The sequence below is a fragment of the Lycium barbarum genome, chromosome 5 (assembly GCF_019175385.1).
Source record: "Lycium barbarum isolate Lr01 chromosome 5, ASM1917538v2, whole genome shotgun sequence".
Lineage (NCBI taxonomy): Eukaryota > Viridiplantae > Streptophyta > Magnoliopsida > Solanales > Solanaceae > Lycium > Lycium barbarum.
Genome location: NC_083341.1, coordinates 130,673,192 through 130,688,239, shown reverse-complemented (window position 1 = coordinate 130,688,239; position 15,048 = coordinate 130,673,192). Strand labels below are relative to the sequence as shown.

The following is a 15,048-nucleotide window of genomic DNA, read 5'->3' as shown; positions in this document are numbered from 1 at the left end:
CACCAAAAATAATTAGCCCCACTATAATACTCCCTCCAGATAAAAAAGAAGAAGTCTATTTAGCCTTTATTTTTTTTGGATAAAAAAAGAGTTTACTTAGCATATCAAGAAATAATTAACCTTATTTTTTCTTATTTACCCTATTAAGTGTTATATGATCAAATCTCAATACTTATTTAATTAGGGATAGTTTATTCAAATTATCTATTTTTATTTAGGAATTAATATTTTCTTAAAAGATGTACAAATGGCTAAGTGAACTCTTTTTTTATCGGGAGGGAGTAACAACTACTTCCTCCGTCCTATATTACTTTAGTCACTTTCTCTTTTATACGCTCTTTAAAAAATCATAAATAAAAGATGCATCTTACTATCTTATCCATATCTCTCTCCAATATTTAACTGACACGGGCATACTCCTCGTCCCTAGATCGTAACATGCTGTAGGTCCCACATGCTACCATTTTTTCCCAATCAATTTGCACGTGGGGCCCAATGCAGATCTGGGATCTCATTGGTACGCACTTTGGATCATTAATACTAATAGCAAACGCGTCATATGATTTATATTTTAGCTAAACATAAAACAAGTTCAAGTACAATATATTTGTCTGTCTATAAAGAGATAGGCAAAATAGACGTGTGTGTTCGATATATTTAGTGGTAGTACATATTATCAAGAAAATATTTTCTTTAAATCAAAGTTGTGTGTTTTTTGAAGGTGGGGTTATTTCTAAATTTGATTCTTGATTATGGGACTGGACCCATAACACATAAAAGAAAAAGAAATAAAGGGGGAGAGAATTGAGAGATCATTAAGGAATTGTTGGAATCTTTTCATGCCATTGGTATGTATCTCTTTAATCTTGTATTACATGTGACCTGTTATTCATATCATTGGGAATTTGTGATTTGGATTTGTTTTTCTTGTTTAGTTGATTCATTTGAGAGGCGGGGTTTGTTTGAATAACGTTTTTGAGCTGATTTATGATTTAAATCTGGTGTCTTTTTTAGGTAACATTGATCATTGCTTAGATTAGCTGAGTTAAAATGAAACTTGTGCTGTTGAGCATTTATTGTGGCATGTAATTCTTGGCTCCAAGTTTCTTCTTTGGAAATACCTTGTGTTTTTTGATGTTGTTGTTTCATTTATGTCGGAGTTTGGTTTAATCATTTGACTGTTAGTTTTATGTAGACCAGAATTCTCAAAATTGTAAAAGATCTGATTTTGATCCTTGTAGAGTTCTGAATGCTTTAAAGATCCAATTTTTGCTGGACCCAGAAGGGTATTTTGAGTGTTTAAAAGTTCAGCTGGTTTCACACTATGTTGGATTTGCCATTATTCGACTTCCCATCTTATCCCTCACTGGGGGTGGGGGTGTGGGTGGGCGGTTAGGGAGTGGGAGTGAATGGGAGCTTCATCTGATCTCACCTTTACATTTTGGCTTAGTTGATTTCAGCTAACTTTAGGAACTTATATTGAATTCGGCGTGAAATGGTTGGCATGGAGAGAGAGAGCCTTACATTCTGAGAGTGGTGTGAGGAGGAATCTTGGAGGTTTTGTTTGAAATAAGCGTATGTATAGGAAATATATGATCTTGATACCTCAATAATTAATTATAACACTCTAATCTAGCTACAAGTTTTTTCTTTGTTGCTCGAAATAATGAAAGGCCATGTTATATGCAATTCATGATGTCTTGATTTCCATGCATCTTTTATACACTTGAAGGAAAATGTGCATCTGCATTGGATTTCATTTTCACTCCTAACTAGGTACCGAAATTATTTCAGGGCTGCAATGGCGGGCAAAAACTCAGGGGATAATAGGACTAGGACTTCTGTATCAATATTTATAATAGCTGGTCTATGCTGTTTCTTCTATTTACTTGGAGCATGGCAAAGAAGTGGTTTTGGGAAAGGAGATAGTATAGCTCTGGCAGTCACCAAGACTGCTGGTGAGAATTGCGATATACTACCAAATCTCAATTTTGAAACTCGTCATGCTGGCGAAGCAGGTGGTTCTGATGAGTCGGAAGAAGTCGAGGAACTCAAGCCATGTGATCCTCAGTACACCGATTATACACCATGCCAAGATCAAAAGCGTGCTATGACCTTCCCAAGGGAAAATATGAACTACCGAGAAAGGCATTGTCCACCTCAAGAAGAGAAGTTACATTGCCTTATTCCAGCACCTAAGGGATATGTTACCCCGTTTCCATGGCCAAAAAGTCGGGATTATGTTCCTTATGCTAATGCTCCGTATAAGAGCCTGACAGTTGAGAAGGCCATTCAGAACTGGGTTCAATATGAGGGTAATGTGTTTAGATTCCCAGGAGGAGGGACACAGTTTCCTCAAGGAGCAGATAAGTATATCGATCAGCTTGCTTCAGTAGTCCCAATCGAAAATGGGACAGTTCGGACTGCTTTGGACACTGGTTGTGGGGTATGTTTCCTGATTATATGTCTCTTTGTCTTTGCCTATATGGAAAGTATTTGTTATTCTGTTGCTGTTTGGGCTAAGAATTTCTCAAATTATGCTAGGTTGCAAGTTGGGGCGCTTATCTTTGGAAAAGGAATGTCATAGCAATGTCATTTGCCCCAAGAGACTCACATGAAGCTCAGGTTCAGTTTGCTCTTGAAAGGGGTGTGCCTGCTGTTATTGGTGTACTAGGAACAATTAAAATGCCATATCCATCTAAGGCCTTTGATATGGCCCATTGTTCTCGTTGTCTAATCCCATGGGGAGCTGCTGGTATGCATCTCGTGTTAATATCCACAAAACATGGCTAAACTTTTAGAATTAGGGAGTCATTTTACTTGTTTGTCTGCATACTTTTAGCTAATTATTACTTTCTGATAATGGCATTTTAACTGCATGAATTGTTCATTCGTCATGTAGATGGAATCCTCATGATGGAAGTTGATCGAGTTCTTAGACCTGGAGGCTACTGGGTGCTTTCTGGACCTCCTATCAATTGGAAAACAAATTATAAGGCCTGGCAGCGCCCCAAGGAGGATCTTGAGGAAGAACAAAGGAAGATTGAAGAGGCTGCTAAAATTCTTTGCTGGAAGAAGATATCTGAGAAGGGTGAGACTGCTATTTGGCAGAAAAGAAAGGATGCTGATTCATGCCGTTCTGCACAAGAAAATTCTGCAGCCCCAGTTTGTAAAGCTGCTGATCCAGATAATGTCTGGTATGTAATCGTACTTGATAGTTCAATTGTATGTGTTGGAAGTTCTCAGATATCCTCTTGGGAAAATGAAAAAGGTGGATGTGCTTCATGCTTCCCATGAGTGGCAGCAAGGTGGATGTGCTTCATGCTTCCCATGAGTGGCAGCTCTATTCTACTGTGAAATACGTTTCCTCTTGAGGTGCTTTAGAAAGAAATTAGATCATGTCAGCAGTTAGAATTACTTGAACTTGAGAAACTTATTTCCCACGAATGAATAGCATGTCGAGAAGGTTCAGTATGCGGATATAAGTTGTTTAGGTGGCAGAAAATTCACCAAGTATGCAGGAAAATCAGATTTTCCATAATCTGATAAGGTAAAAATCACATTGTGTCGAGAAGGTTCAGTATGTGGATATAAGTTGTTTAGGTGGCAGAAAATTCACTAAGTATGCAGGAAAATCAGATTTTCCATAAAAATCACATTGCTAATTTTCATCAAAAACTAAAAATAAAAAATCACATTGCTTATTTAATAAGCGAACTCTGTTATGCAAGTAGCTTAGCACGCTACAAATTTTATCAACTCTCTAACCAAGGTCCCTTTCTAAAAAAGCTAAAACAAAAAGGATAGACAAAAGCTCTTGCATCACATTAGACATGTTACCGTCAGTTCAGTATTTTCTTTAATGATTTTAATAGTAAGTTAAAAGTAAGATTTTCCTCCATGTTTAGTTACACCCTGGTTTGACATAATTGGTGTTTTTCTCTGTGTACTTACAAGCAATTTGAATAACTTGTTCTGAACATTAATCTGTTCTTGTATTCTCTTATTAGTAGTTCTGTCCATCTAATTATTCGATAGCCACTTCTGCTTATTATGCCAGCTGAAATTGTTCAATTGGCGCTTAGTTCTTGTTGAACACAATATATGTACGACCACAGGAATACAATAATTTATAGCTAGTTGCATAATGAACAGCAGTGTCCTACTCTAATGACCATAAACAAGATAACCCTTGCTTCATCTGTCCAAACTGGTTTTCTGTTAGAATTGAGCATTATAAAGGTTTAATTTTGCAGCTATTACTTTTGGGATTTCCAGAGAACTTAAAGTAATTCACATTTTATCTATAGATGCCTTTTTGTGCTGAATGTGGTATAAGAGTAGGATTTGTATTGTGTCTTGAATAATTCTGAAATTGGTTGTATATTCAAATGCATGATACTGTGTTTTGTCCGAGGCAGCCATTTCATTGGACTTGGTTGTGTTCATATAGATACAATATTGAAAATCAAGCTTATGGCTGATCCATTATTTTTGCCTCTTTGGTTCAGGTACAAGAAAATGGATACATGCATAACACCAGACAAGGGTAACGGCGAGGACGAGAGTCTAAAGCCATTCCCTGAGAGACTTTACGCTGTTCCCCCAAGAATTGCCAATGGATTAGTTTCTGGAGTTTCTGTTGAGAAATACCAGGAAGACAACAAGAAGTGGAAGAAACACGTAAGTGCTTACAAGAAGATCAACAAACTCCTGGACACCGGAAGGTACCGCAACATTATGGACATGAATGCTGGACTAGGAGGTTTTGCAGCAGCACTTCACTCTCCCAAGTTTTGGGTTATGAATGTTATGCCAACAATAGCTCAGAAGAATACTTTGGGAGTTATATATGAACGGGGACTCATTGGCATCTATCATGACTGGTACGTACAACTAGTATTGGTATTGAGATGATGATGTAGTTCTCGCTGTCTCCCTCATAATCTTGGATAATGGTCACTTTTTAGGAATTCAATCTGTGTTTACTCATCATTCAATTTCATGGTAGTAGACAACTAGTCATTAATCTTGCAGTTTTAGACATTTGATTTAACGGGCAAAAGACCATGATAAGGAACCCTCTCTTTTTCCAACTAGTCATTAATCTTGCAGTTTTTAGACTTTTGATTTAACGGGCAAAAGAGCCTGATAACGAACTCTCTTTTTCCCCTGGTTCAATCTGTTTTGTTTACATGCTGAGCTAAGAATCAAGACTTCCACCCATGTAAATATCTAAATGGGTTTTGCTGTCTGTAGCCAATGGCAATCCATTGGCATATTGTGAATGACTGGAATCAAACTCTAAGTAATGATTCCAATTTTATTAGTGATTTAAGGAATGATTCCATATGCTAGATTTGAGGCTGAGAAGGCATTCTGGTTCCTCTAACTTTCAGTAACCCAATAAGCTCCATGAAAAACATTCCTTTCTTTTGAAAAGAATTATCCTATGAAAGGAAGCGTTTGATATAGAGCCTGATATTAGTTATTTGCATTACTACTTCTGGATTAGGTGGAGAAAATTTTAAGGTGTTGACTGTGAGAGATCTATAAAATCAGTCTTCAGAGTTAAATACGTAACAAAAAAACTGCCTTAAACTTAGATGACATTTTGCAGAAAAGGATTTCAATTGTCCTTCCAATCCGTTTGGTTAGGTCATTGCTTTTATCATGACAAAGAAATTCTACGTCTAGGGGCAGCTCATCTGTTGCTTCTCAGTGGCTTAGTGGTAATAAGAAGGGGTTGAACATGATCTCGAGTAACTGTAGCTGAAACAAAATTAAATAGATGACTACTGCATTTCATTTTTGATGAATCACCTCTTATGATTCCATGAAAATGTTTCACAAATGCACCTAAGGTTCATATATACAAAAACTAATTTTCTTCACTTGTTTCTACCAGCCTCCTGCTTTATTGAATGGAAAATGGGATGTCAAAGATTACGCAATGTTCTGTTTGGAGAACAGCCTGTATCAGATTTATCTTTGTTTTTTTAACAAGGAGATACAATGTTATGTTTTTCTTTCTTCTATTTTATTTCTCTTCCTTATGTAAGAGAAAGCTATCCTCTGAAAATATAATTATCTTCTGATTCAGGTGCGAAGCATTTTCAACATACCCAAGAACATATGATCTCATTCATGCTAGTGGCCTTTTCAGTTTATACAAGGACAAGTAAGTTTTTTATCTTTGTCATTTATGTTGCTAATTTACTTCTTAGCATGTTCTTCATTGAGATAAAGGGCCTAATAGCTCTGTGGCTATTGCAGCTCCTTTATGAAGGTCCTATTATTGGCCATGCCTAGTTGGCTGCTTAAGTGACACGTCTTAATTGCTTCTACGCACAAATTCTTTTTTCCTCCTGAAGCGCATGAAACAACTAATATTGTCTCATGTTTTGAAATAAAGGAACAAGCTGGTCGTCAATACGGTGATTTAGACAAAGCGTCTTCCAAGTAACATTTTGAGTCCCATTTATTGTCACACTCTAGGATTAGCAAAACTGTTAAACAACTTGTAGAATATTGTGCCTTTGGGCAGACTAAATTACGAATACACATACCTAGTTGCTGCATTTTCATTTCTGTGATTGCCAGGTTGTGTCTGTGTCGTGATTATTATGTGTTCCTGTAGTCTTTTGTGACAAACTCCCTATTTTGATGAGCCCTTCTGACCAAACAGAGATAAAATTTTAAGAGTCTTTTTTGTCATTGTATTAGAGGTAGGTATATAGACAAAGTTGCATTTGTGAACGTTGGTTAATCTGTCGCCAATAATTTCAGAACAATGGAAATTATTTTAACTCAGATACGTTCAAATACTTGGACTAAGGAAACGTGGCCATTTAAGTAAAAGCATCTAACTAATTGGGATATGTGATAAAAGCGAAGGCAGCTTAAATAAATAATAAAGACTGATAATAAATGGTTAGCCACTTAAAATTTTAGAGGAGTAACCTTCTCAAGATCAAGTATTGATATGACGACTGATATTTGAAGTACCAGCAGAAAATCATATGTGCTGTGGCTAAATTCACCGCAATTTCTCCCTTCTGCTGCTGTGACTTTATATGCTGTTATTGGTAATTGCATTGTTCTTCTTATTGAAACAGTAATACCAACTGTTCAAATACTTGGACTAAGGAAACGTGGCCATTTAAGTAAAAGCATCTAACTAATTGGGATATGTGATAAAAGCGAAGGCAGCTTAAATAAATAATAAAGACTGATAATAAATGGTTAGCCACTTAAAATTTTAGAGGAGTAACCTTCTCAAGATCAAGTATTGATATGACGACTGATATTTGAAGTACCAGCAGAAAATCATATGTGCTGTGGCTAAATTCACCGCAATTTCTCCCTTCTGCTGCTGTGACTTTATATGCTGTTATTGGTAATTGCATTGTTCTTCTTATTGAAACAGTAATACCAACTCATCACTCTGGTTGCTCACATCTCCCCCACCTATTGACCCCCAGCCAGAAAAAGAAAAAAAAATGGAGCTATATAAAAAAGTAATTGATGTCTTCGCCTAAATTAACAATTTAACATTCTTGTGTTGACTGTTTTCTAATTATTTAGGTGTGAATTTGAAGACATTCTCTTAGAGATGGACCGTATTTTGCGTCCAGAAGGAGCTGTCATTCTTAGAGACAATGTAGATGTGCTGATCAAGGTGAAGAAGATAGTAGTAGGCATGAGGTGGAATTTCAAATTGATGGATCACGAGGACGGTCCCCTTGTCCCTGAGAAAATACTGGTTGCTGTCAAACAATATTGGACTCTCGGTGATAACAACTCCACATCCGCTCAATGAGAAGCCACAGAAGATGTTATCTGACCCATGTATTCGTATGGATCAACCAACATCTTATGAGTACAAATCCATGGTTATGACAGACATTTCACCACTAGAAAGTTTTGATCGAGCTGGGTCCTTGGGAGGAAGCTCCACTGCGTATGTCAGTCTTGATGGATCCATAAATTATACCAGATGATTTACCCTTTATATAACCGTCTTCATTTTCTTCTCTTTTCCATGTCTCGTTAGATAATGACACTAAAATATGAGCAACATGGCATTATTATTTCAAAAGTCTTTAGGAACATTTTCTTTCCTCGAAAAACTGACTCTGTAATGTGTTCAATTAAAGTGGAACCTTTGGCTCTGGATCTGTTTTATTCCTTAAATGATATCTTGATTCGGGAATTGTTATCTCTTCGATAGAATGAGGGGGAGTTGTGTGTGTGTGTGTGTCTCTCTCTCTCTATCTAGACAGATAGTTGTAGCTATCAAGGTTCTTTCTCCTTAGTAGATGGTGACGGTATGTTACATTAGCTGATTGGAATTAATTAGAGAATACATAAGAAAAATGTTCTGCAGAAATGGAGTATTATATTTAATTGCAGAACTGGAGAAACTTCAACATTACATAAATGAAGATATATCCTTGAGAAAAAAAGCAAAAAATTACACAAAATGAAACGGCATGGGAGCCAGTGATCTGCAACATAAATGGTAAATAACCATTGATCTTGTCCTAGGAACTACAGGACACTGATCTTATTATCAAAATCAAAGATATCACTGTGCGCTTCTTTTGTATTAGTTACACTTTGACTAGCAGGGGCGGAGCTAAAGTAATAGTAACGGGTTAGAAGAACTTAGTAGCTTTGGTCGAAATTCTATATTTATTTTAAGAAAACTCACTTTATTATATGTATAAATAATATGTTCATAACTTAATGATATAACATATATAATAATATATTCATAACTCAATAAGCTATCCGCCTCTATTGACTAGCGACAACAGTTATCACTAGGCTACGGGGATTGACAGTGGGGTACAATTATTTGAGACAAATTTTGTTTTCAAAGTGAAGAAAAGAGATGAAGCACACACAATGAGACATCTGTATCTAAAATCTAAGCCAAAAGAAAAAAAAAAAAAAAAAGAAACACAATCTCTATCAGCCATATCAATCTAACATCCATTCACAGCCCTAGAAAGAACATGTGTCTCAGCCTTGCCATGACCGCCAAAATACATGTCGGGACTGCCCCACCTATTTTATATATTTTTGGTTTAACCAGTTAGTATCCGAAATAAACTGGTCAGACTCTGAGATATTTTCAGCGAGTAGACACTTTGAGGGATAAACCGCTCCAGGGTGTCAATGGGGCGGTTCAGTTGGTTATTTTAAAAAAATTATACCATTTCAATTTTTAGGTTATTTTATTTTGTATAATCAAAATTAGACTTTTCGAGACCGTTCCATCATCTCGGTTTTTCTTCGGTATCGATACGGTTCGGTTAATTTTCGATTATTTTAGTTTTAAAGTGTCACCTAAGAATACACCATCATTCAAATGTAATGACACAGACCTCCACAAACCTATTTATAGTACGCCATCAAATAAAACTTCTATTTGTTTCTTATGAAATATTTAATGTAAAAGCTATTAAAAAATATTATACAAAGTAATTAAACTGAAATGTGTTATATCAAGTAGCAAGACAAAAACGATGACATCATCGCGACGTGAATCCTCACTGATTGACCAGGGATAAGAATAACTTGTCAAAGACAACAATGTTGAATTGAGCCAAAACAAACATTAGCTTGTAGGCCACAGAAACCACAACTTGAATTTGATACATATGCATCAAGCAACATAGTAGAGGAGACCAAGATGGAGGTAAACTTCTGTTAGTGCTAATTATAACAAAAAATGCCTGCTTAAATCATCTAAATCTATGACCGTATGACTATGTATATGAGGTATCCTTTTGAAACTAAATGTGAGGACCCACAGCTGGGCGCTAACCATACTGTGAACCTCTGGGTACAGCTGGGCGCTAACCATACTGATCCCATGAACATGCGTACATACATACATACATGACATGCATACTTAGGTATTGTATGGGTAGGTGCCAACAGACAATTCGATATACGCTGCAGCGGCTGGTATCGAACCCGTGACCTCCCCCCTTTTGTTCTCCCAAAGGAGACGACTCTCACCAATTGAGCTGCGCCCAGCTGTGGGTCCTCACAAAAAAGGTGACTTTTTGTCGAGGATCCGAAGGTGTTACCCATACATGCAACGGGTTGCCCTCTCATACATACATGACATGCATACATACATGACCCACAGAAGGTGTTACCCATACATGCAACTGTGAGGACTACTGAGTAATTGTGGTAGTGAAATCACAGACAATTCGAGATAGCACGCTGCAGCGCCTCGAACCCGTGACCTCAAGCCTTTTGTCCCCCGAAGGAGCGCCTCTTACCAATTGAGCTGCAGCTCAACTGGTAAAAGGCATCCCGTCAGGGGGACAAAAGGGGAGAGGTCACGGGTTCGAGGCGCTGCAGCGTGTATTCTCGAATTGTCTGTGTCTCTTGCTCATACAATAGCCAAGTAGTCTTCACAGTATGGTTAGCGCCCAGCTGTGGGTCCTCACACTAAATCCAATCAACTAAAGGCCCAAAATTTAGAGGCCGAAATTCTTTTTTATATTTGAAACAGAACTTAAAAAATATATTTTATATATTCAATTTAACATATTTGTAATATATAAAATATATTTCATACATATAAGGCTATTCGGTTCGGTTCGGGAATTTTTTGGGTTTTTGTATAAATTAAAAAGACCACCCTAATTATTAGGGACGGTTATAAGCTTAAAAACAAATCCACGGTTTTATCGAAAAAACACTATAAATCGGTTCGGTATAGTTAGGTTTGGTTGGCTTTTCATATTTTTTTGACACCCCTACCGCTTCTACCAAAAGCTTCACCGTTTTTAGTGCTCGAACCCTAGACTTACTGTGATGTCCATGACGGAGAGCTAAATGATGAACACAGGTCAAATGCTTCTAAGCTAACAAATCCGAAAAGAGGTGCATGGTACATCTTAGGTGAATCCAAGGAAAGTGAGGAGCTTTATAAAGTATAACACAAGTTCATATGGTACGTGCGTTTTTAGGCTTGAAGATTGCCTAGCCCAAGGGACAAATCTGTGAGGTCTGTATGACCAAAACAACAATGTATGTCATTGTACTTGGACCGTGACATGCGGTACATGTGGAAGAATCTCAACCATCCCACCATGTCCCACGTCCCTCGATGGTGGGACTACCCCACCTCACATGTTGCCAATTGAGTTGTAAAATCGTGTTCTATGTGTGTCAAGTAGTATGTGAATTTGTGACTTTTCAGAGAAATTGCCGACAAGGAGCATGTATGCATGAATGATCACATTGATACCAAATGAGTTAAAATTTGTTATCTGTTCATACTGATCAGATTTGATAGTAAATGTTCTGTAGATATTGTGAATATTGTGTGGCCTCTAGCCCTTACGGGCCAAATTCACAAAGCACCATTAAATTGACTTGTTCAGTTGTGTTATAACTTGTGATAGCTAAGGCTCAAGCTAATGTGGGGCAATTGCATTGATATGAATCCATTTTTTGATTGATTCCCTAACCCATCAACTCCTACACCATATTTAAAACAAATTAAATATATTCCACAGAAGACAAGCATATATTCTGCATTTCTGCTAGGTATTAAATCCAAACAGTACATTTATATAACCAATTTTACTATAGAAGTTTTATGGTTAAGAGTTTGCAAAGCTGCAAGTCACTAGCCACCTAAAAAATCATTAAACGTTAAATGTGTTTGGTACGATGAAAGTCATTTTATGTAAAAACTGTTATTCTCTCAGGTTCAGTTTTATTCAAAATTGAATTACAATTTAAGATTAATAAAAAAAATAGTAAGTTGAATAGAAGAAAGTGGGAATCTACCACTTTCAAAAAGTGGGAAAGTTTTGATAAGTACTAAACCCCTAAGGGTGTGTTTATGAAGAAAAGTATTTTTTTAAAAAATAAGTGATTTTTTTAAAACTTATTTTTTAGTGCGTGAATGTCAAGTTACAGAATTTGTTTTTCCAGCTTTCACTAGAAAAGTTATTTTCTTTATTTTAAAAAAATTATTTATTTAGATAGTATTTTCTAAAATAATTTAACCAACTAAATATGAGAAAATTGAACAATAGCTTTTGGAAAAGGTGGGACAAAGGTCAAAGGAAAAATCACAATCTGATGTTGAGAACTCTAATAACTAGTGATGTATTTATATTTATATTAAAAAGGGAAAGAAGAAAAAGAGTATAGCTCTATTAAGCACCATCAACTTCCATAGTGAACTGGCTTCCTTTTTCCTTTTTCCCTTTTCCTCCTATGATTCTCTTATATCTGCATCCAAACTATTTTTCATCAGTTTCCTATTGTAGTTTAGTGCTTCCATCTGACTTCTCACAAAGCCTTTTTCTTCACAAAGTTTAGTTCTCTTCTGTTTGAGTCCTTTTCCCCTTGGCCTTTTTCTTGTTTGCTTACATAATTTAAAAAAAAAAAAAAAAGATTTGTTCCCACTCAAATACAAAATTTAGTCTCCATGGCTATGGTCAAAGTGACTTCAGGACTAGAAGCTGCCAAAAGTGGTAGCAATCTTCTTGATGCCTCGTTTTCTTCTTACCTAAATGGTTCTGAAGAAACCTTTGTACTTAATATTGAGTCAAGTAGAAATTTGAGCAAGAAAGCAGATGATGGAGAAATAGACATCTTTAGTGCAGAAAAATACTTCAATGAAGTGGTTGATGAAGAAAATCAAGAAAATGGTGAACCACAAAACAAGCATAAGATTGTTGAGCCAGTTACTAATATGGTTTCTTTGAAGCATATTACTAGGCCTCCAACTCCAAGTATTAATTCAGAATCAAGTTGGAACAGCAGAAGTGCATTATTGCAAAACATTTCAAGAAATCATCATCAGGCGTCGCCAACAAAGCCTGATAACAAGTCTTATGGCAAGAAATTCCTTGCAAGAATTGGCTGCAATTGTTATTGCAAAGACAAGAACTCTGTTGAGGTTGAAGATCAACTAAGCGAAAAGAGTTTCAATAGGGGGAAATACCATGGTAAGTCAAGACAAAACCCTATCAAGACTAAAATCTTGGCTCAAAATTCTGAGTCCAGTACACCAAGAACTAATCATCAAGATTTGCACTTCAAGAAAATTGATGAATTGGGACTTGGAGTTCCGGTTTTCGGAAATCCAGAGGTGAAGATACAATTGCAAAAGGAAGAAGAAGAACCAAGAAAGTCCCTAGAAGTGTTTGGCTTCCCAATAACAGATAAAGAAAGAAGCAAAAAGAGCGTTGAGAAAAAAATAGGCATGTTAACATGGGATGCAATTGTTCCAAAAGCTGAAGAAATTGATATCATCAACATAGGAGCAAGTTCAAATGGAACATATGAGGATGATTATGCAGAAAGTGATGCAAGTTCAGACTTGTTTGAGATTGAAAGTTTCCCAAGTAATAATACAGCAAATCCAAGCCTTGCTAGACAGGGTTCAGAGGGAATGTCATGTTATGCTCCAAGTGAAGTTAGCATTGATTGGAGTGTTGTCACTGCTAGTGCAGCTGATTTCTCTATAACGTCTGATTCAGAAGAGCTCAAAATTAGAGCAAATTCCAATAGAATTGTCCATAATGGAAGAGAAACAGCAGGGAGAGACAAATCGAAACGTCGTTCGGGCATTATTTTGGGATGTAACAGTCATAAAGCTGTAGGAGTTGTTGGAGATGCATATAAAGTTAGTGAAAAAACATCAATTGAGATGCCTCAGAGGAACTTCAAGACTCATGAGCCTATTATGCCAATGACAAGATTTCATGCTGAGAGCAAATTGACTCGATTTGATGCAGGAAATATGAAACATGATTTTAATACAAGATCATTCTCTAGCACATATACTGGACGTCATGCAGATTTCTTGTATATTTAGAAGTGGAAAATTTTGTTATGTGACTCTAGTATTTGCAGTATTTACCAATGCAGTTGAAGAATAAATAAACTAGTTAGGAGTATTTTTGTTAGTTCTTGTTTTTCTTCTAGTGTGTAATCTGAGATTCACAGTTTTAAGTGTTTTTGTTGTGACTTAGACTGTCTAAAGTTAGATACATCTTGTTGATTTTGTATTCGTGTTGTTGCTTGTTACCAATGCTCATGTAACTGAATAAAGACATTGTCCTTTATAATATCTTCTCTTAAATAATCATGTCTCTCTTTTGTAGAAGAAAACCAAAATTATGAATTTTCGTAGTCTAGTTCTCTTAGTTATATCATATATGAGTATGTTTTTGTTGGGTGTGCAAACAAAGTTGGGAGTGAATAAGAAATTGATACATATGAGGTATGGCTACTCTTAGTAGTGTGAGGCGTTTTGGAAAAAATTTGGCCCGACAAGTGCAGAATTGGCGGAGGTACGCGACAAAGTCCAATCTTCAGCAAGAACTAGGCTAATTAAATTAGCCCATGAACACACAGCCTCTTCAATCCGCCCAAATTTGGGCGGGTTGATGACCCATTCATTTATTAACTCAACTCATTCATGACCCGTCCAATTTAGTCGATCTAAAAGTTGGGCTGATTTGAGCCAAGTGAAGTATGTAGCCCAAATTGACTCATGAGAAACCTTATCGATTTTTTTTCCAGTCTATATGTTATATATAGCCATGATAAAGATTTTTTATTAGTTTTGTTTGGTGATTAAACAAATAAATCAAAACTTTGTATGAGTTGGACATGTTGGACTTTGACCCGTTATCTAACTCATCTTAGTCCAAGTAATCTTTGAGCGCATTAACAAACCGCTCATTTACTAACTTACCTCTTTTGACCCGCTCAAAATCAGCACTATACGCCCATTTACCACCCCAGCAAGGACCGCCAGAAAAATGTCAAAAGTTTTCTTTAAAGAAACAGCAAGAAAGAAAAGATACCATTTGCAAAATCCAGGAAAAGAAGGAAAATATACACTTCTTCAGATGGATGGTAACATTAGCGTCTAAACTCTATGTTCCTATTTTCATTGCTTGCTAAATTAGTATGAAAAGGTGAGATTATATCTTGAATTAAAATTCAAAATCATTACTAGCAAGTAGCAACGGATCTTAT

At 36.3% G+C, this 15,048-nt stretch overlaps 2 protein-coding genes across 4 annotated transcripts; both read left to right on the top strand.

Annotated features, from left to right (window-relative positions):
- The first annotated feature begins 586 nt into the window (after positions 1-586).
- LOC132641578 (probable methyltransferase PMT2) lies at positions 587-8,215 on the top strand. Of its 3 annotated transcripts, none has more exons than XM_060358619.1 (7): positions 587-848; positions 1,777-2,446; positions 2,545-2,755; positions 2,903-3,197; positions 4,512-4,886; positions 6,104-6,181; positions 7,588-8,215. In XM_060358619.1, the coding sequence occupies exons 2-7, from the start codon at positions 1,802-1,804 to the stop codon at positions 7,820-7,822; spliced, it is 1,839 nt and encodes a 612-aa protein (XP_060214602.1). In that variant the 5' UTR covers positions 587-848; positions 1,777-1,801; the 3' UTR covers positions 7,823-8,215. The 3 variants fall into 3 exon arrangements, with proteins under 3 accessions (XP_060214602.1, XP_060214600.1, XP_060214601.1); XM_060358617.1 differs by having other exon boundaries at positions 1,733-2,446; XM_060358618.1 differs by having other exon boundaries at positions 588-848; positions 1,795-2,446.
- A 3,975-nt stretch (positions 8,216-12,190) lies between these two features.
- LOC132641577 (protein PHYTOCHROME KINASE SUBSTRATE 1-like) lies at positions 12,191-14,129 on the top strand. The gene has a single exon (XM_060358616.1). It carries the CDS (start codon positions 12,482-12,484, stop codon positions 13,874-13,876), a length of 1,395 nt encoding a protein of 464 aa, XP_060214599.1. The 5' UTR covers positions 12,191-12,481; the 3' UTR covers positions 13,877-14,129.
- The last annotated feature ends 919 nt before the right edge of the window (positions 14,130-15,048 follow it).

What these genes read in the sequence shown, in the direction of transcription:
- LOC132641578 (XM_060358617.1), top strand. An exon ending in AATCCCATGGGGAGCTGCTG is followed by an intron (nt 2,756 to 2,902) that starts GTATGCATCTCG and finishes TTCGTCATGTAG; the next exon opens with ATGGAATCCTCATGATGGAA. An exon ending in TTCAGTTTATACAAGGACAA is followed by an intron (nt 6,182 to 7,587) that starts GTAAGTTTTTTA and finishes CTAATTATTTAG; the next exon opens with GTGTGAATTTGAAGACATTC.
- LOC132641577 (XM_060358616.1), top strand. Translation starts at nt 12,482, where the DNA reads ATGGCTATGGTCAAAGTGACTTCAGGACTAGAAGCTGCCAAAAGTGGT.